At 56.8% G+C, this 21218-nt stretch overlaps 1 protein-coding gene across 22 annotated transcripts in view; it reads left to right on the plus strand.

The window, feature by feature from the left end:
* Positions 1-4332: 4332 nt before the first annotated feature.
* Positions 4333-21218, plus strand: part of MAPT (microtubule associated protein tau) — a 43014-nt gene continuing 26128 nt past the window's right edge. For 8 of the 22 annotated variants that reach the window (XM_068661169.1, XM_068661173.1, XM_068661179.1 and 5 more), the window contains exons 1-2: positions 4334-4472; positions 20142-20230. In XM_068661169.1, the coding sequence (XP_068517270.1) occupies positions 20158-20230 (73 nt within the window). In that variant the 5' untranslated portion in view covers positions 4334-4472; positions 20142-20157. Of the gene's footprint in view, positions 4473-20141; positions 20231-21062; positions 21140-21218 lie in introns of all 22 variants that reach the window. The other 14 variants (XR_011089985.1, XR_011089986.1, XR_011089987.1 and 11 more) reach the window with 5 other exon arrangements.

The following is a 21218-nucleotide window of genomic DNA, read 5'->3' on the forward strand; positions in this document are numbered from 1 at the left end:
CTGTGGGTTCCCCGGGGGGGCTGGGGGTCCCTCCCTGCTTCATGCAGCCGCTTGGCTTTGCTCTCTGCACCGTGCTGAAAGCCCCCAGCATTTTGGGGGACACCCCCGAGTCCTGCCCAAGATGTGAGCTCTTTGGGGTGACGTTATTTCTGCTGCTGTTTTAATTTCTCAAGGATGCGTCCTGCTTCCCTGCGGGTGGGAGGTGAGGGCGCTGCCGTGGGGCTCCTGAGCCTCCTGAAAATTTGGGAAATTGTGCAGCGGGGCCACCAGTGGTGCTGGTGCCTGCTCCCCAAAAAAGGGACGTGTAATGCCCGGAGCAGCACCCGCTGGTTGTGCAGAGGCTGGGGATGTGCCGGGTCCGTGCTTGAGGCTGGGAGCTGCTGGCACGGGTGCATGGCCGGGAACGGCCCTGACTTGTCTGCAGGCTCTCGCTGCCTTGACACCAAGTGGGGCGAGGTGAGGCTGCAAACCCCATAAAATCCCCCCAAGGTCACGTAACGAGTCGGTGCATCCCGTGCCTCCCCAACCAGCAACTCTGCCTCTTAAACACCGCGTTTAAACCGTCTGCAAAGCTGCTGTAGCAGAGCTTAGAAGCAGAACAATCATTAATTACAAAAACAAACCCAACACCTTAGGGTCTGATATATTTTTCGGTGTCGGGCTTTGCATGCCTTCCACGTTACCCAACCGAGAAGAAAAAGGAATAAGCTTTTTCCAGCTGGGGTGGGGGCACGAGGGAAGCATGTGAGGGCCTTAATCTCAGGGCGGCAGGGCTCTCGGAGCCGGGGACGGTGCTGGAGCAGCGCGGGGTGGCGAGGAGCCGGCCGGCTCTTTCTGCTGAGTCACGGGGCGTGCGTGCCCGACCCACGGCCCCGCAGCCCCTCCGGGGCTGTGCTGTGCTCCTGGAGCCTGCCCATGACACGTAAGCTGACGGTGGAGAACCGTGCCCAAACGGCAAATCCGTGCGTTTGGTCTCAACTTGTGGGGAAACGGAGCCAGCTGAGCTCTGATCCCCTCCCGCAGGGGCTCGCACGCAGAGGCTGAGCTGCTGGGAAGGGCTGGTGGGAGGCTCTGGGAGGCTGTGGGCTGCTCGGGGCAGGAATGCCGCCCTCCTGCTGCTCCCAGCGGCGTGTGAGCATGGCTGGGAAACCGTGCAAAGCTCAGCTCCCTGCTGCCATCTCCATGGAGAGGCCTCAAAGCACGGAGAGATGTCGCAGCCCAGCCGGTTCCCTGCTCCGGCACCGTCTGCACTGGTGGCCATGCCCTGGGGGCGAGGCTGGGGGCTGCATCTGCCCGGGCTCCCCCCGGGAAGGGGTCGTCTTGGGGTCTGCCAGCCCACCAGAGCGTCTGGAATTGGTTCGGGAGGAGCAGTCCTGTCCCATGGCTGGAAATCATTTCACAAGCCGTTCCCCGTTTCCTTTTCTAGGTGAAGTTTTTATCGGCCAGGTTGCGGGGAGGATCTGGGTAGTGCTGTAATGGAATTACACTGGTGCAGAATTTGAGTATTTATTTCAACTAGGATCACTGTGGTTTTGCAAAAGCCAGCCTTAATCTGAATTAAGTGACTGAAATGAAGCAGCTTGCAGGCAGATAAGGCCTTGGGGACATCAGGCTTAAAACCACCGTAAGCCTGAACCCATCACTCAGTTGCGGTTCTGCAGCTCCCGGTGCAGGCGGGACCTGAGAAATCAGGGGTTACCTTCCAGAGCACTGCTGGGGAAAACCTGGCTGGGGAAAATGAGCCCCGTTTTACAGAGGAGGAAGCAGATTTGGAAGCTTAAAGCTTTCCTTCTTAAAGGTTGCCTTTATAATTTGTTAAAAAATAGTCTTTTTTTTTTTTTTATTTTATTCTTTCTAGTAGCAGGGCAAAAGGGATGGAGGGGAAGGAATAGCCCGGAGTGAGCTATCGAGTATCTTGTTGCACGGTGGTTTCACATCAAGGAGGCGGTTTTGCAGCAAACCAGCGGTGGCTGCGTGGTGTGTGGGCACAGGAATCTCCTGCCACTTGCTGCCCCTCTGACGCAGCCATTCAGCCCCTGGTTTTGGCCCTGCAGGGTGAAAAGAAAGAGAAGCTGGGTGTGGATTTGATTATTTCTCTGTAGGAACCTCGTTTACCAGGAATACCCGTGTGGTTCTGTCCCTATGAACACAGAGGGAATTGGGCAGCAAGTCGCGGGGCCTTTGCTCTTTCTAGATATGAAACCCTCAGCATCTTTTTGTTTTCAAGTGCAGTGCCACCAGGCTTGCATGTCCTGGGCCGGGGCAGGAGGTGTGGTGCAGCCCTGCAGGATTTTGGGGAGGCACTGCTGCTTTCCTACAGTCCCGGGTCCATCAGCTGATGCAGTTTATTCCTGACTCGCCTTTACCAGCAGATCTAGATGGTCAGGCTGTAAGAGTGGCAGTGCTTGAACACCCTCGGGACCGGTTAATACTTCCCAGCTTGTGATTTCCTGGATACTGAAGGGACTCGGGGCCTGGTGACCTGAGAACATTCAGGCAGGCAAAGCTGAACACCAGCAGATGGCTTCAGAAAGCCAGGTGTCATTCTCCGTAATAACTCCTTCTAGGAAACAAAAAGCAGGGAGGTCCCTTCTGGTTTTGTCCCCGTTGGATGATGGAGCAGTCCCGTTAGAGGGTGCTCAGCTGCTCGGCAGTCACTGCCGTGTTCCTGCTGCATCCGTGCCGCCTGTAGGAAGAGCTGCTGGTCCGGGATCGGGCTCTCGCTGCTTGCGCTGCGAGTTCAAATTCGTTCCTTGTCACAAGGACGGATCCCCTCGTAGCATGAGTATTCATTTGACTATTCCCAAAGCAGTGAGATTTTGCACAGACGTGCTTCCCCTGGGGAAATTCTCCAATCAATTTATATCAGGCACTTCTGAAATTCTTTAAGAGCCACTCCCTTAGCTTTTTTTTTTTTTTTTTTTTTTTTTTCAGGTCAATAGAAACAACTGATGCACGTAAGCCTATCTCATGGTGTTGTGTGTTCATAAAGCAAAATTTTTGCCCTCAAACGACTATTTCTACTTCATACTAATTTGACTGTACCTTGTACTCATGTAGTTACTTATACCCTAGTAAGAGAAGGGCTTTCACCCTCAAAGCCGTAAGGCACCTTGTTCCAGCCTGGGGTGGGCCATCCCAAACCAACACTTGTACAGCCTGCTTTTTAGGAGCTCTGGTGCTGCAGGTTCCACTTCTGTTTCTCTCCTTATTGAGTTTTCCCCTTCGTAACCTCTGTCAGAGGAGCCTGTTCTTAAACTGGCTGTTTGCCCTTGATGTACACCGGAATGCTTCCCAGATAAAAAATAATAATAATAATAAAATAAATCTGAGCTTGTCTGCCAGAAGATGAGGCTGCTGCCATGAGGCACCCGAGCACCACGCAGATGATGTGGGCAGGTGGAAGGCTGGTGCCTTCAGCCTCCAATTTCTTTCAGTTTTTCCAATTTCCAGGACTTGAGGCAAGGCCCTCCAGGATGAGGAGGGAGCCTGGTGCTCCTGTGCTGTCCCTTGGTCACTTGTCACCTCCTTCCCGTGGGTGTCAGCTGCCCCAAATCCTCACGGGTCCCCTCCAACGCGGGATATTCTGATTTTTATGATCCCTCCAAGCACGCTGACACCCACCGGGTGTGCGTGTCCCTACAGTCCGAGGTGTGCAGATAACCCGGTGGGGCTGCCAGCCTTGGGAGGGGGGAGGCTGCTTTTCCCTTCCTTAGCTTAAAACTTAAATTTGGGTGAAATTAAACTTTGGGGCTGCCTGCAGCTGAGGGGATGCTGGTGTGTGGGGATGGTGAGGGTAGGAGCCAGGCAGGAGGAGCCTTCAGCCCCCGGACAGCCCCATGTGCTCTTCCTTCCCAAATCGTGCTTAGTGACATGTTTAACCACCACAGCTGGGACAAATAAATTTATTTTTAACCGTCCTGAAGGGCTGCAGCTCCCCCTGAGATCCTCAGGGGAGCAGATCTGCGCTCGTTCCCTTCAGAGAAACCTCCTCAGAGGTTAAAAAAATAAAAAATGAGGGAAAAGAGGCGGCGGGGCAAAGAAAAAAAATTAAAAAAATAAATAAAAGAGGCGGGAGGGCGGGACGGGGCCGAGCACAAAATGGCGGACACGGGGAGGGGGGGGAGGAGGAGGAGGAGGGCGGGCAGCGCGCGAGCGCTCCCTGCTGGCCCCCCCCCAGCACCGCGCATGCGCACCCGCGGGGGTGGGGGAGCGCAGGGAAGGGAGGGGGGACAGGGAAAAGGGGGGGGGAGGCGAAGCGCGGCGCATGCGCACTCCCCTCCCTTGCTGCCCCCCCCCTCAGGGCGGCTCGGCGAAGGTTCCGGAGCTCGCGCGCGCCCCCCCCCCCCCCTCCCGACCCGCCCCCCCCCCCCTCCGCGCGCCGCCGCCGCCGCCCCCCCCCCGCCTCCCCCCCCCCCCGGCCGCTGTCGCTTCCTCAGCGCGGCTCCGGTGCGGACACCCGGCGGCGGCAGGTAGGGGGGCACCGGGGGGGGGGGTTATTTTTTGGGGGTGGGGGCAGCCCTAAACCCACTGATACGGCTTGGGGGGGGGGGCTGCATAACCCCCCCCTTCCCCGTCTGCCAAAAAAAAGCGTGAAAAGGGCGGAAAAAGGGAAAAATAAAATAAAAGAAGCACCGGGGATGGAGGGGGGGGCACTGAGGTGCCGGTTTGTGCCCCCCCCCCCCTCTCTGTGGTGATGCCGGTTGGAGGTTTTGGGTGCCCCCCCCCCCCCGATAATGGGGTGGATTTTTATTATTTATTATTTATTTATATATTTATTTTTTTTGGCCGTTTTGGCAGGTTTTTGCCCCAATTTCCTGCGGCAGGTGGGGCCCGGGGGGGGGGGGGTTGGGGGGGCTGCGGCAAGGAGGGGTGGGCTGCGCCTCCCAGCCCCGGTGCCATCTTCTGCAGCCTGGGCGTGGGGGGGGGGGTCGGGAAAAATGGGGGGGAATCGGTTAAAATGGGCGAAATGATAAAAATCCAGCCGTTTTGGAGAAGGGGGGGGGGGCACGCAGGGAGCTGTCCACGCCCGGCCCTAAAATTGGGGGGGAATCCGGGGGGTGTGGGTGTTTTTTTTTTGGGAGGGGGGGGGTTGAGGTGCTTTGTTGGGATTTGGGGTGAAATTTGGGGAGAAATTTGGGGAGGGGGGGACAAAAAGGGGGGGCAGCCCCAAAAGCTGTCGGGTTTTGGGGTGCTGGGGCCAGCCCCGGGGGGGTGGGTTGGGGTCTCGGTGCCACCCTCCGCTCGCCCCCGTTACCCCCCTCCTCCCCTTGCTGTGCCCCCAAATCCCGTTATCATGTCCCAAAATCCCCTTATCTCACCCCAAAAGGGGGGCAGCGCACCCCCCCCCCCCACGCCCCTTGCTTCTCCGCCGCCTTTTTCTTTGTGTTTTTTATTTATTTTATTTTATTTTTTTATTCCCATCCGGGGGGAACTTCGCTCCCCGTGTGGGGCGGGAGCTGATTTTTGGGGTGAGGGATGGGGATCGGCCCCGCACGCAGGTTTTGGGTGGGAAAAGCGGGATTTTAGCACCTGCCGCCGCGGTCCGGGGGATTTCTCCTCCCAGCTGAGGGTCCCCGAGCCGTGCCTCTGCACCCAGCGAGGGTTTCCTCGGTTTTATCTTCCCTTTTTACCTCGTTTTAGGGTTTCCCTTCTGGAGCGTGATTTTTTTCCCCCTTTTTTCCACCAAAATCGTGCTCGGCTGGGCGTTCACAGGCCAGCAAAGCGCCGTGATGAAACGAGAAACGACCCAACCTGTTCCTAACCTCACCCCTTTTTTTTCCTTTTTTACCCTTGATACGCCAAATATTTGGGATTTTTTATTTCCAAGGGGCCGTCCCGCTCACCCGCAGCACGTGGGGGCTTTTTGGGGCGGATAACTCACCCCTGATTAAAAAAAAATAGTGTTTTTTTTTTTTTTTTTTTCTCGTTATTGGGTGGATCAGTGGTGTTTGGGGGATGCCTGCTGGACGCCGTGGGGAATGGGTTGGGTTGGAGCCTTTGGGGTTTGGCGTGGGCAGGGTTTGGGGTTTGACGCCCGGGGGCTGTGCTTTGCCTCGCTGTGGGTAAAACAAGAGGATTTGGGGACGGTGGGACACGGAGCTTTCCCTTGGAGCCCCCTTTTCATGTGGTTTAGGGGTTTTTAGGGTGTTGGTGTGTGCCTGTAGCCATCCTGCCCCATCCGTCTTTCTAACTGTCCCGAACCCCCAGGGCTGTGATTTCCCCTCCCCGAGAGCCACGGGGAAGCAAATTTGTGCTCGTTTCCCCAAAAGGAGCCCGCTGAGAGGTGAGAAATGGGGGGAACGAGGTGGCACCGCCTTGTCCCTGCGGGGCTCGCTGCCTCCCACCGGGGACGCTCGATGCGTGCTGGCGAGGTGGGTGCCTCGGTCTGCTTTTGGTGCTCCTTTTCCTTAAAAAACCCTTGAATTTTGCATCATCTCAGCTTGTCCCGAGCAGAACGAGCTGCTTCTGGCAGCCCTGCTCCGTGCAGCGACCCGGCGGCACCCTGATGGATAATCGAGAGAGGACCGGGGCTGGCTCCCAGTCAGCTCCCAGTGTTTTCCAGTCCCCTTCCCCTGCTGGGGGTGGGGTGGGGTGGCCGGCAGGTTGGCCGCAGGTAGGTGTGGGGCTGGGATGGGGCTGGAAGCTCGCGGTGGACCCGTGCCGGACCCGTGCCGGACCCGTGATGCTCGTAGCTGTGTGATCTGGGTGATGCTGGGGCTCGGTGCCGGCGTGGGAGGGCTGTGGCTGTCCCCCTGGCTGGGTTTGTGGCTTCCACGGCACCTTCGAGGTCTGGAGAAGCGCTGCCAGCCCCTCCTGGGAGAGCAAAAAGCGATTCTGGCTGCACGGGAACGCAGCAGGCTGAGGATCAAACCCAGGGCTGGTGGTTTGTGCCTGCCCCACAGCCAAACGCCGTGAAAAGGAGGTGATGGGGGCACTGATCCTCGAGGAGCTGAGCTCCTGCTCAGCTTTGGGGCACGAGCAGCCCTCGGTCCCAAGGATTTGTCCCAGGACGTGGCAGGAATAGCAGATCGTGGCCCTGGAGGTGACCTCTTCTTTTTTTTTTTAAGACGGGCGCAGCTCAGCCCTGAGGGACCGAGCGGATCTCAGCCTTTTCTCGTGGCAGGATGGGTCCCCTCCATCTGCGAGGTGGAGCTTTGTTTCACGCTGAAATCTGCTGCTCGTGGGCTGGGTTTTATTTTAAGTGCCTGCGGAAAGCATATGCGCGTTACCCCGGAGTCTGGAGGAGATGGATTTGCGCCTTTAGACTGGAGTGGATTTTCTCTGCAAGTCTAATGAGCCCTCGGTGCTGTCGGAGCATCAAGCCACTGATTTTTTTTTCCCCCCTTTTCCCTTCCAAGAAGTCCGATGAGCAGAGGCAGTCATTGCTGCCTGGCTCCCGTTCCCAGTGCCTGCTCTTTAAATACCCAAGGAAAAGCAGCGCCAGGGGACACCTCCCGTGGAGCTGACGGGATCGGTGCTGCAGCTGGGCTGGTGATTTCCATCCCTGCAGCCTCCCCGCTGTACCTGCCCTGACTCCTTGCAGAGCAGCTCCATGTCACTGCCTGCCCGCCTCCGTGCTTGTCCCATCAAAAACGGGGAGCTGGGCTGCTAAAATCACTCGTATTGGGGTTTTTGAATAACGTTTGGGGCTCTGAGCCCCTGTGGTGCCGAGCTGCAGGGCTCTCTGCTGCTCCTAAGCATCTCAGGGCACGGCTCCCCACCAGCTCCTGGAGGTGCCCGATGGCATCCCCATCGCTGCATGAAGTCACTTTTTGCCAAAATAAATTCCTCGAGGTGTTTGTAAACTGCTCGCATCTCGGGAAAACTCTCCCGTGATCCCTGAGCAGTGCCCAGCTCAGTAACGCACACGTTTGCGCTGGCCTGGAGCTCATTTCGCTCATTTTTGCTGTCTTGTATCGGACAGAAGCGTTTGGGATGCGCTTTGGAGGCTGAAACTGTGCAAGGACACATCTGGCCAGCTGGGCACCTCCTCGGCTGAGGAGTTAAGAGGAGAGGCAGCACACAAAGCACTGGGCAAGGATATTTTTTTTGGGGCTGGCTGTGGCAGCAGGGCTGAAAGGGACGTTCCCAGCGGTGCTGAGACACGAGGTGGGTGGAAGGGGGGCGAGAAGAGGGCTGAGGAGATGGAGTAAAGTGAAATAGGGACCGAGGAGTGATGAGCAGCTTCATCCTGGGTGTCCCTGCTGGCTCTGAGGTGACAAAACGGCCCCGTCCTGCTGTGTGGGGCTCGCGGGATGAGCTTTCCGAGGTCAGTTTGTAGCTCTGCAGGTTGGCAGGAGGAATCTGGTGTAAACCAAAAACGTGACCTTTACCTGAAAACATCCCTCACGGTGCTGCGGGCAGGGGTGAAGGAAACTCAGTGGAGAGGTGTGGAAGGGCTCGTGCTCCTCTGCCACCTCCTGCAAACCAGTGCTTCCTTACCATCCCACTGCAGATCCCGCGTGTGTGATGGGACGAGTGGCTGGCACCGAATTCCCTTTGGGTTTTAAGGGCGAGGACTGTGACGGGGCTGGGTTCGCACGGCTGCATTGCAGAATTCCTGTCCCTGAAGCTGTATCTTGTGGTGCTGGGGAGCCCGGGGCTGGGAGGTGCTCCTGGGGCAGAATTTGGTGGTTTCAGCCTGGAATTCAGGGGCAGGCTTTACCCTGAGCGGGCTCTGCCCTCTGAAGTCCCCTCTTTTAGCGTGGTTTCACCCCTGCCTCGTTGCTGCTCTTTTGGGAATGGACATCTCCAAACGGGACAGAAACCCCTGTGCTCTCCCGTGCCTTCTGCTGGGCAGGCAGGAGCAGCAGGCACTGCTGGGGGAGCACAGATGGGAGCACACAAAGCTCCCAGGACCAGGACCCAGCACATTGGGGCGTTGAGGATGGATGGGGACAGCACCGGGGTGTTGGACCTGTCCCGTGCCAACGGCCCTGCGAGGAGGAGGCGTGCGGGGATGGCAGCGGCGGTCGGGACATCCGAACGGGGTGACCGGGAGCTGGGGCAGGACCCAGCAGGAACCAGCACTACTCCCACCACAAACCTCACCCGGCAGACCCAGACCCGGGCTCTGCAGCGCTCGGGGAGCCTCTGGTGCTCGGGCAGGAGCTGGGGGGCTGCGAGCGCCCCGTGCCCGGCTCCCTGCAGGGTGCTGACGCGCTGGGCTGGGCTCCCAGCGCCGGCTGGTGCCGGAATCTCAGCTGCAGCAGTGCTGCTGGCAGCGCATCCTCCTCCTGCGGGTGGGTTTGGGAGCCTGCTTTGGGTGTGTTTTTGCCTTTTTCCTGCTTTAGTGGCAGCTGAATTGCCGTGCCTCTTGCCTGGAGGAACCTGGGGGTAGAGGGGAAGAGAGTTAGGAACGCTGGTTGATGTGAAAGCGCTGCTTAAAGCCGAATCTCCCCGATATGTCGGTGCTTTTATGGTGCCTAATAATAGGGCTCATTGTCACGGCTGTCTGAGGTCCCTGCGCAGCTCCGAAGCCGGTTTCCTTAGTGACTCTGCTCAGGCACTCCTCTGACAGAGGGATTGCTCGCTCCCGGGGCTTTTTTGCTCTTCCAGCACCCCGGAGCCTCGCGGTGCTTGCTTCGAGCCCCGAAATGGCAGAATCCCGTCCTCTGTGCCCCGACCATCTCCCCTTGCTGGTGCTCGTTGCCAAATTTCTAGCAAGATGCAGCCAGTGGGAGCGAGCTGGGTGTGCCAGGCGATGCCGAGGAGCCATCAGCGAGCATCAGAAGGGTTTGGGGACCTGGCAAGAGCCACCAGGCACTGCAGGCGTGCACCATGCAGAGGGGGAACACCACGGACCCTCACCTCGTGTGCGCACAGGTTTGGCTTTGCTGCAGCTCAAGCCTGCTGTGGGAGCAACCCCAGCATCATCCGCCACAGCCAAGTGCTTCCTGCCTCCCCCGGGGGGCTCCGGGTGTGCCCAGAGCCTCCTGCAGCACCTGGCCTCTGCTCCGTGCCGCGATATTTTTATAGAAGCACGACTGCAGCACCCGCACCCTGCTCCTTCCTGCCTTTGTATTAACGATCCGGGGGAGCCGTGACCTTAGGGAGCGTGAATGGATCCTCGTAACCCGAGAGCAGCAGCAATATTATTTTAGGCAAGAGGTGAGGCTCCCGAGCAGGCTGTCCCGTTGTGCGTGTCAGACGTGTGACAGCAGAGCTGCATTTAGATGGAGGGGGACGAAGCCCCTGAGGACGCTGGCTGCACCTCGCTGATTTTTACCCAACGTGCTGGGAGGACGGAGCCCAAATCCTAGACCTTAAAGGTGGACAGCTTCAACTGCTCATCCCCTGGGCCTCTAGGTGACTGCCACAGGATGAAACACACACGGGAGCTGGATTTTGAACCTCTCATCCCGCAGCCTTTGGGTTGGGAAGGGGAATAACGGGGCTACCGCTCGGGCTGCGTTTAGTGCCTGGATTTATGGCACTATCGCTGTTGGTGCCGCCCGCACCTGCTGCTGTTGTCAATGTGTTTGTTGGCTCAACAAAGCTAGAATCAAGGCGAGATGAGATGGGTACCTGGTTATTGTCCCGAGTGGCCCTCGTGGGGTGAAGATGAGCTGGAGGGAGACTCCCGAGCACTCGATTTTTACCTGCTGTTGTTTGTCCTTCCGCACTTAAAAATCCTCCTTTGCTCTGCGCCTCAGCACAGTTCCAGCTGAGCTCCCTCACTACAAAAAATCCAGGCACTACTCTACATCTCTTGGTGTAGAGGATTTAGGGGAGCAATTTGTTTCTGCTGCTCTGCACCAACATGACAGCGGTGACACAAGCACGGGGAAGTGCTGGATGAAGATCCTATTGCATCTTTGGGCTTGGAAGAAGAAAGACTGAAGCACGCTCACTTTGGACTTCAGCTGAAATGTTTCCTGGTAGGGGAGAGCAAAATGATGCAGAAAATTCGGGCAGAAGCTAAAATCTTCCTCTGGATGCCCTGCGATTGCTGATGTGAGAGTCCCAAAGAGCTGAGAGCTCAGCCGTGCTCCTTTCGTCTAGGGTGAGGCAGCAGCGTGTAAGAGAGCTGGCTTCCTTTCCCCTATATTTATAGGATCAGCCACAATAAGGCGTCCCGCTGCCTTCCAGTGCTGCCAGTCCCAGTGGGATGCTGGAGCTGGTCACTGCGTGGCCCGGTTTGGGTATCAGGAGGCTCCCGGTGACGTCCTGGTGAGATGAGCACTGGTGCTGCTCTGTCACAGGACCGCGTGGGTCACAGCAGAGGAAAGGGGGGGATTTTTCAGGCCAGCTGTGCCCTGGGCCGTGGCGGCAGCTGGAGCAGATGGTGCTGTTGTCATCGGTTTCATTTCTAGCTGTGTGCTGAAACAGCTCAACGTACCAGAAAGGCCAGCCCGAGGAGATGGCCTGAATGTTTTCCTTGCCCTGAAAAAATCTCCCACACCCTCGTGGTGTCCCCAGCACGCTCAGTGTTGTTCCCAACACCTTCCCGGCTCCTTCCCATCCCTGCTGGCTGGGATCATGTGTTTGTAGGCTAGGGCTGTGGCCCGGAGCATCTTTGATATTCAGTGTCCTCGTTCCTGAGCTGAATGTTCACCGAACTTCTGCCCAGGCTGTGCTGTCAGGGCTCAGACAGTGTCGGCGCCGCGAAATCAAAGCGGGAGGAGCGGCTGAGATCAAAGCGAGCGAGCAGCACGCACACCTTGTGTCTCAACAGCATCTTTCCCAAAATCTGCGGCTCAGGGTGTGGCTGGATGGCAGCTGGATGGCGAGATCCCTGCTTCTCCCTCCGGAGCTGCAAACCCAGGGCGAGGAGATGACAGAATCACACAGATGGCGTCGCTCAGTGCCACGCACAAATCCTGCTTGTGCAGGGTGTGCACGTGTGATGGTGGCCAAGGTGGAAGGTGACAGCACCTACCCGCATCTCCAAACCCATTTACAGGTGCAAACGAGGCTTCCTGCTCGTTAAATTGCAGTCTGGCTGCACGCTGATCCCCTCGGCATGGAGCGAGGCCGGGGAAGGGGCTGGTGCTCAGCCTGCTCGGTGCTCGCCCTGAGGCTGCTCCAGCACTGCAGGATGTGGCTCTGAGCACCGCAGCAAAGGCAGAATTCCTGCTGCAGCAAAGAAAGAAGAGACTGCTGGGGCTGGCAGGGAGGTGGCCGAGTGCTGCAGGGAGAGCCCTGCCTGCTCTCCTCGCTGGGGGCTCTGCACGTTTTTGCTGCTAAATGCAGAACATTTGGAGCATTTGACACGAACGCTCCGGTGCCCCCCCTCTGTGCCCTGTGTGGGTGACCCCCGCCTGGTGCTTGCTCCCCCGTTCCCCCCGGGCTGCAGACATTTCTCCAGCCGGTGGCTCTGGCGCTGCAAATGGATGCTGCTGTACGTGTGCCGCTACAAAAAGCCTGCGGAGAGACCGAATTAGCAGGAGCTGTGGCTCTCAGACCGGCAGTCGGCTCTGCTGGGTCCTACGGCACGCGGCTGCGCTGCCGAGCGGTTGTAAAATGGAGACGGTGCTCGGGAGCCTGCACGGAGGTGAAGAGCGGAGCTGCTGTCACGGAGCTGCTGTCACGGAGCTGCTGCTGGTGGCCAGAAGCACCCCGAGCACCCTGACCTGGTGCTGTGCAGCGCCGTGCACCTCCCTGAACACCCATCTCTGCGCAATCCCGCTGGCTCAGCACCAGCCTCGGGTTTGAGCCCTCGGTCCGCCAGCCTTTCCCAGCCCTGGGACGTGTCCTGGTATCAGTGGAGCGTGAAATCAGCCCTGTCACTTTGTTCCTGACCTCATATTAAGGAAGAAAATGGTGATAGCCACAAGGAACCTCTGGCCACGCCACCAGTCCTGCTCATGGTGGATTGCAAGCGTCCCCAAGCAGATGAGCCCCGCTGGGCTCCTTCTGCCACCGACGGCTGTGAGAAAGGGATCTCCCTGGGCTGCCATCGCAGGAGCAGCCTTTATAATTGTTCCACGGGAGCGACAGAGAAGAGGGCAGCAGCTGCTGGGCAGTGGGGTGATGTCTGCTTTCCTTCCTTGTCCTCGGGAAAGCCATTTCTTCATCCCCACGGTGCAACCTGCAACCAGGAGACAGGAGGCTCGGTGGGGCAGGTCCTAATTCATAAACACTCCAGCAGCATTTTGGGCAGCTTTTTTTGTTGGTTCACACTGACTGACACAGACCTGTGAGCCTGCAGCAGCAGAGATGCTCTGATTTCCAGCCGGTCAGGCTGAGCCCGGGATGGGAAGAGTCAAAGGGAATTAGCTGGTAAATAAGATCTTCTGCCTTCCCTTTGATCCGCTCTACGCGTTCAAACTGCTTAAAGGCTTCCTAAGGAAGCAGGATTTTGGGGGAGGAAGAACTGAGCTACCCACGGCCCATCTCGTGGCTCTGAAACGCAAAATACTCCAGCAGGGGGCTGGGGCGAAATCCGAAGGCGGCCTCGTAAATCCCTGCAAAGAGGCTTCCCCTCCTCCTATCCTCCCGGAGCCCGCTGAACGGCAAGGGCAGGCTCCAAAATTCCTCTGGCTTCTCTTTCCCTGCCCTGTAAGCCCCTCTGATCAGAGCCCTAATCTAGCTCAAGCCAGCGGGCTCGGAGGCAGCCTGAGCTTCGCATCACAGTGCGGAATGAGAGGGGGGATCCGGGGCACTGATGCCCTTCAACCACCCCCCGTGTGGGCGTGCAGGGCTCGAGGGGGGCTGCAGGAGGCTGCTTTTGGCTGGGTCAAGTGAGGCAGGAGGAGAAGAGGAAAAGAAAGGTGGGAAGGGGTGGTGGCAGCCCGACACGGAGGTGTGTGGCTCCGGGCGAGGCGAAAGGTGGGTCCTGATGTCCTGGGGGTGTCTGTCGGGGGGAAATCAGGGAAGGTGGCATCCCGGGGGTGTCTGCCAGGGAAATCAGGGACAATGACATCCCGGTGGTGTCCACCAGGAGCTTCCTGATGGGATCTGGGGGTGGCGCTAGGTCTGCAGCAGTCTGCACCTCTGGCAGTTATGCAAGGCTCAGGGTGGGTGTTCCTGCAGTGCAAAATACTCGCGTGTGCTCCTCAGGCGATTCCCAGCAGGGGCTGTGTTTGTGGTGTCCTGTTATCTGGGCAGGTGACACGTTTCCCATTCCCAAATCTCACTGCTCGGGCTGGGGCCGGCTAATCTGCTCTCCTGATTGCCACCCTGCGTGGAGCCAGCTGCCAAAGCGAGCCTAAGCTGATTCGGGATGGCAAATTGTGTTAGTGTCATCCTCAGAAATGCCGAGGAACCGGCGGCCAGCACGAGTGGCCCTTGGCTTTTCTCTGGCCACCGGCGTGCCCTGGGGACCGTTGCCAGCTGCTGAGAGCTTGGTGGCCCCGGGCGAGCGGTCAGATTCCTAAGGGAGGGTTTCTGATGGTTCCCCGAGCTCGTGTGTCTTTGAACCCAGCTTTTTTATCCCCTTTTGACCCAAAGGGGTGTGCGTGAAGCTGGGATGAGGTCCTGAGCCTCAAAGCTGCTCTGCCATGAGCCCAAACCACATCTGCATCCAGGGAAAGTGTCGAATGTCCCAGGCCTCCAAGCAGCCACCTACACCAAAACATGGAAAAAACATGAAAAAAATGTAGAAAAATGCATTTCTGAAACCATTTCTATTGCAGCTCCCTCCTGCTTCTCTAAGAGGCATTTTTCTTGTCTTTGAACCTGGGGGAACTTTTCGAGCCTCTTTTCAGAGAACTCAAAACTCCGTTTAATTCCTCAGCTCACCGCATATCAGACAAATAACAAGATTGCCGTCCGTATTCCTTCATCTGTCGGCTTCTCGGAAAAAAACAGCACTTGGAAAAGTACACAAAGGAGATGAAAAGGGAGTTGCTTATGAATTATGAAGCACCTTTCAGGCTGGTGGTGTTTTCACGGGGCTGTCACTCCGTTTTAATTGAGTAATCCAGGCGGAAGCCTGCTTTGTGAACCCCCCTGCTTGCGTTTGATCACCTTTCAGAGGTAACGCTGAGCAGATGGCTGATGTTTGGTGAGTTTTCATTTTTAAGCAGCACGAGTGGGCGCCGGCTGCCCTTGCAGGTGAGCCCCTGGCAGCAGAAGGGCTGCGGGGCCGCGGTTCCGTGCCCCTTTGTGACCGTGCTGGCGACGTTGGCTGGAACATACCGCGAGAACCCAGCGCCACCAAAACGCAGCTGCGTGTCCCCGGCACCTGCTTCCCTCCCTGGGCGTCTCTCCGTGGGGTAGGTGTTCTCCAGCCCTGCTTTTCTTCACCTCTCACGGCGAGGAAACCTTTTGCTGAGGGATTGAGGCTCGGGGCTGCTGGATCTGAGTGGGGTGTGAAGCTGCCCGGGCTTGGTGCGCTGCTGTTCGGCCCCAGGGGAGCAGGGTGAGTGCCATGTGTGCTGTGTGTGCTGTGTGTGCTGTGCCATCGCTGCTGGCCCTGCAGGAATCACAGCACCAGACCCTGCAGCCTTCAGCCCTGTAGCACAGGAGGCACGGGGCAGGAGGAGGAAGGTGCTGCAGCACCAAGGAGTTTCTTACCAGCACCTGGGGCTGGTTTGTGCCCCGTACACAGGGCTTCGGTGTGCTCGACTGGAGAATTTATTGTGTATTTTGGTCATTTATTGGTTTTTCCTTAGTAATCCTGGTTTGTACAGGCTGTTCTCCCCTCTTTGTCAAACTGCTTGCTGCTGAGCCCTCGTGGAGGGAGGAGGTGCTGCTGCGCTGCCTGGCCCCGTTCTCACGCGTGCGGGTGGTGCTGGGGAGATGCCAGGAGCCCAGCACTCAGCTCTGCTCAGGCAGTGCCACCCCGGCTCTGGTTGAGCTCCCCGTGGCTCAGACCACACCAAACCATTTTCCTGACACCTCTAGGGAATACGCTTTGGACCAGGCGATGGGAGGGGAGCGCTGCTTTAATTTCTGAATCACATCAGGGCGCAGGATGATGCCAGGGCTGTGGCTCTGGCACCCCAGCTCCCGAGCACTGCATCCTGCAGAGGAGTTGAAGTCTGAATTCTTCGCTTCAGACTTCTCCTGGTCCTGCAGGCTTTGGGCTCTTTTGGGCTGGAAACTTCTTTTGTAGCCACGTCCACTTAGGCTTTTAGCCCCTACCATTTTGCACAAGAGTCCCGCAGGGACCACCCTGGGCCTGAGCCACACAACGCCACCATTTAAACCCAGCAGGAGCTGCTCCTGGTTTCGGCAGCACTGGGCTTAGCCCCCAGCCCCCCAAACCTCCTCCCAACCCAGCTGGGAGCCCAGCACCACTGCTCCATCCTCTGAACCACCTCCAGGGCTGCGCGCTGTCATGCAACACCAATTGCTCCTGCACTGGTGCAGACGGCAAAAAACAGCCAAACCTGAAAAATCAGATTTAGGCTGAGGGACCTGACCAGTTTGCACCAGCAGAGGTGCTGGTGGGAGAGCTGGCACTGCCAGAAAGCGGCCGCTTTCTCCTGCCCTGGCCCCGCGGTGCCTCCTCGTGTGCCTTGCTGCACAGCTGGGAAGGGCCCCAAAATAAAGGCGCCTCCTCCCTCACAAGGCGGGCTGCGGGTTTGAAAAATGCGAGGTTTGGAGGAGCTGTTCGTAATGGGGTGGGCTGTAGGGTTGCAGATAGTGGCCCCGAGAACGACAATAGTTCTGCTGGAATGGATAAGGTGCTCAGGGGGGCTTGTGCCTTATCTGCCAAGCAGGAGGTGCTGCCAAAGTTTATCTCTGGGCAGCTCTCGTTGGTGTAATTATACATTATCAAGCCACTGCTTCAAGGTGGGGCTGTTCCTACAGGGGTTTTGGAGCATTTCTCCCCTTATGTTTTTCCCTGAGAGGGGGATTTCCCTGTCCCCCACTGGAGAAACAGATCGTCATTACAGGCGTTGTCCAGAACTCGAAGCAGCTCCTCAAACGTGCGATTCCAAGACCCTCTTTCTTCAAAAAGAAAAACCTGAATCCAAAACAGGCACTTTCTCAGGACTTCAATTCCATTTATTACTTGAGTGAGAACCCAAAGCCAAGCCGAGCTGTTCCCCTGGAATAAGAGGGGCTTTGCAGGCAGGACAGATCCGTCCCCACCCCGTGTGCATCGCCAGTGCAGTCCTGAGCTTGCCGTGTCCAACGGGTGAGAAAAAAAGGAGAGAGAATGAAGCTGAGCATCCATCGGAGAGGCACGAAGTGTCTTTATGAGGCTGTTCCTGCTGAATACGGCTGTATGATTTTTCCGTGGCCTGCGTGTTTCGAATTCAGCTGGGAGAGCTTCGCAGCTTGGAGATAATGGTGCTGCTGGCTCCTTCCTGCTCACCCACCGGCTCGCTCTGCGTGCCCGCCGTTATTTATTTACTTCTCTGTTCCTGTTGAAATTCCATCAGCCCTGCTGTGATGGGTTTCAATCTCAGCCTCGGAGGGCGAGCCGCAGGAAACGCGTCCGGGGCGGTGCAGGAGGCATCTGGTGAGCGGGCATTTCTCCTGCTAAAAGCGTGATGCCACGGGAGCCTTGTGGGAGCCGGGTCCCTCTCTGTGCTCCTTGGCTCATGCTGGTTCAAGGAGCTCCTTTCCTCCTCCTCTGCCCACGGGAGGATGACCTGCTTCGTGTGGGAGATGCTTCTGCTCCACGTAGCAAACCATGCCCCCATGCTGGCCAAATAAATGAGCATCCAGGGCTTCTCCTCAGCTGCAGCCAGGTTTCTGGGGCTCTCAGGGTATCGCTGAGTGATTTTTTGATGCATCTTTGTGGCTGCTGGTGGTGCCTTTTTCCTTGTAGCCGAGCAGGCAGCTCTTCCTTTCATCTCTGCAAAATTAATGGCTGTATCCTCCCGGGCACATCTCCACTCCTTGAGCTCTGGCTGAATCGTGCTGTATGCACGGAGCTCAGGGGGAACAGAGCCTGCCTCTGCCTGGCCGTGAGCATTGCAGCGTTAAAGCCCTTCCTGCAGTGCTCAGAGAGACGGCGAAACCAGCAGCTTCTCTAAAAAACACCCAGCCCTTTCTTGGCGCTGAAAACCCCCAGCACAGCAGGTCAGCGGCGCATCCACCGGCCTCTGCTGAATCATCGCTCGCTGCTGTCGTGCCAGGCTTGCACAGATGCTCGATGCTGTGCTCGGGGAAAAGCAGGATGGCTGTGGCTGAGATGGGTGCTGTGCACAGCACCAGCAGATGAGCCTCCGGCACGGTGCGTGAGCTCGGTGGCTGTCGAGCCAGGAGTCCTCTCTGGATGGTGTCCCAGGAAATTCTTGTCTGGAGGCAAGAAAGCACGAAACGTGTCCTTCCAGGGAGACTGGGAGAGAGGCTAAGTGCTCCTCTCCAAAAATCAGGTGGGAGGAAGGAGAGAAGGAGGCAGGAGGAGGAAGCCTCAGTTAAATCCAGCAGGGTGTTTGTGGGCGGTTTGCCTTGGGGTCAGCAGTTTGGAAGCAGAGCTGTTGGTGCCTGCAGAGGTTTAGTGAGCTGAGCTGGGCTGGGGGGGCCCACCAGTAGGGAGTGGGACAGGGGCCCTCTTATGTCCTCTATATGCTAGGTTAACAATATATTTTTGTATTTCAGTGCTAACTAGACCTGTAAATAGCATCAAGTCCCAGCCAAACGGGACCAGGATAGCATCAATGCGATCCTTTGAGCCCTGGGAGGAGGGCGGCCGTATGCCCAAATAATTAGGGGCGTTCATTTTTGAAGGGCAGCCTCCCAAATTTTGGCAAACGATGGATACTTTATTCCTTCCCATTTTATACCTCCATTTTTGTGAACCATTTTCTTTCAGGGCAAATTCTCGAACTTCCTCGGTACAGCTAGGTCGGGTGGCTTTATAGCTGTCCAAGGCAGAAATTCAGTTGCATAGTCATCTTCCCAAGGCTTAAAAAAAAACGGGGTAAGATCTGGTTACTGGCATTTGAGCTTCCCTCTTGCTTAGTTCCATATATCCAGAGAATTTATTGCCAGCAAACAAACCCACGTGAGCTTGCTTCCTTGCTGCTGGTAACCGGAGCCCCACTGCTGGATCCATGCGCTCCTGGCGGTCGTGGCAAACTCGCCATTTCCCTTAATAGCTGGTTATTAATCACTGCCACTGGCTGTAATTATATCAGCTATTAGGAAGTCAGCTAAACCCACTGTCTGTCCAGCTAGCACGGAGGATAAGGAGAAACACGGTCCATGCTTTGCAGGAGCGGATGTTTGTTGGCGGCTTCGTTTCCTTGAGCAGCTCGATGCTCGCTGGAAAAAATAACTGAATTTTAGCACCTTTCTGCGTCAAGACCCAGTGCTGGTCCCGCTCAGGCCCTGTGGGAGGTGGTCCTGGCTTTGGTTTCTTTGTGGGGCATGTGGCTCAGCTGGGAATTTTGGATTCGCCCTCTGAAGCCAACCCACCGGAACGTGAGGGTTTGGAATGGTGTTGAACGGCAAGCGGGATGAAATAAAGATGTTCTTGTTGCTTTGTGCTTCCCTGTCACCTTCTGCACCGTTTCCCAGCAGGCTGACCATGAGGTTTGTTGGCTCTGCATAGTTTTTCAGTCCTTCTCCCCTTTGGAAATCCCAACCACAGCGTTTCAGGCATCCCTGCCCTGCTGCCAGCCAAGGCTCCGGTGGCAGAGCAGAGGCTGAGCAGTGCCCAGGGTCACCAGGATGGGCGTTTTGCTCTGGAAATCCTAAACACCTGGGTCGTTCTGGTGTTGCAGCTGGGCAGAATTCACCCATACCCTTACGCAGACGGATGCATCGACCAGAACATGCTGGTGCTTGTGCAGGAATCATTAGACCTTCCCTCTGTGCACAAAGAAAATCTTCCTTTACATGTCTTTTATGAAAAATGGGTGCTCTGTTGGCTGTAGGTACATTTTCAGCACCTTAGTGCTCCCTTTCCACTGCCCTCCACTCAGCGACCGTGGATAAAATCTGCTCCTGGTGGACTTGGAGGCGCCTGCATTGGATGCTCCGGGGAATATTGCAGCACAGGTGTGAAACACAATAGGCAGCGTGTATCTTGAGCCCTGACCTTCCCCGAGCACAGGGATGGGGTTTCAGGGCTCATCAGAACAGGGAACAAAGCAGACACCTCGCAGTGTCTGAAGAGATGGCTGGAAGTTGGTTGATTGCTTGCAGGTGGGTATTTGGTGCTCCTGAAGTTGGCTGGTGAACCAAAATCGCTGCGTGGAGCAGGAGGAGGGAACGCAGCAGGTGAGGGTGTGCGGTGCCAGCATTTTCCTGATGCATGATGATTTTTTTGTCCTCTTCCCCAGGTAACTGTGCTGAGAGATGGCGGAGCAGCGTCAGGACGTCACCACGATGGAGGATCACGCAGCTGGCCAGGAGAAGCACATCCCCTCAGGTGAGCACCTCCAGGAGGAGGTGGTGTAAAGGACCTGCCCTGGCCACTGCTGGGAGAAGAAAGAGCTAAAACCGGGGAGAGCAGGGCCAGCGAGGGGGCCTTGGGGACGGCCAGGAGGAGACCTGAAAGGGCTGCAGCCAGGGGACATGGGTGGCCCACAAGGTGCTGTGGTGTTCACAGCCGTAGGAAACCGCTGCTGTTTGATACCATTGCCCAGCAGGAGCAGAAATCCCTCTGGTATCTAGCCTGGGGTGATCTTAGTGCTGCAGCTTGGCACGTGTTTCTGTGTTCACTCCTCAGTTTGCTATCGAAGTAGAGCACTGCTTTTATTTTGAGACACGGCTCAAGGCTGCTGCTTGCTGCCTGCTTTTCTCACCTGCACAGGGAGAGGGGAGGACTGAGCAGAGAGCTCTGCTAGCAGGAGCCACGCAAGGGTCTTTTGTCCCACATTTCAGACCTGCATTTCTCGAGAAGCCTTTCCTTTCTCATTCCACCATGCTCCACAGTTGAGCTTGGAAGCCCACACAACACCAGCAGACGTGGTGGGACTCACTCCTGGCTATGCTCCATGTAAACATCATCTTGGTTTTCTTTTCTTGAGGTGCTTTGGCCACAGCTTACACCAGATAAGTGGGTTTGTCTCTCTCTTCTGAAGAGAATCCATAGCATCCATTCCTCATGGGTCGTATAACGCATTTCAGTCAGAGCTTCTCGCAGCTTGTAGTCCCATCTTTGCACATCACAGCTTCCCAGGGATTTCACTTACATTAGTTTGAATCTTCTTTTCCAAGCCATTTTCTCCAGTTCTCATTATATTATTTTATTTGCCCAGACTCCTTGCAAAGAGGAGACTTGTGCTTCTTGCCCTGCTCTTCCAAAAGATGACTTTTGCAACCAAGCCTTCACATTGTACGTTACGTGCTGCACCGAGCCCGTTACAGAGACTTGCTGGTTTGCAGTGCCGAGAATTAACACATCGTGGAAATGT

This window comes from Anas acuta, chromosome 25, assembly GCF_963932015.1.
Source record: "Anas acuta chromosome 25, bAnaAcu1.1, whole genome shotgun sequence".
Classification (NCBI taxonomy): Eukaryota; Metazoa; Chordata; class Aves; order Anseriformes; family Anatidae; genus Anas; species Anas acuta.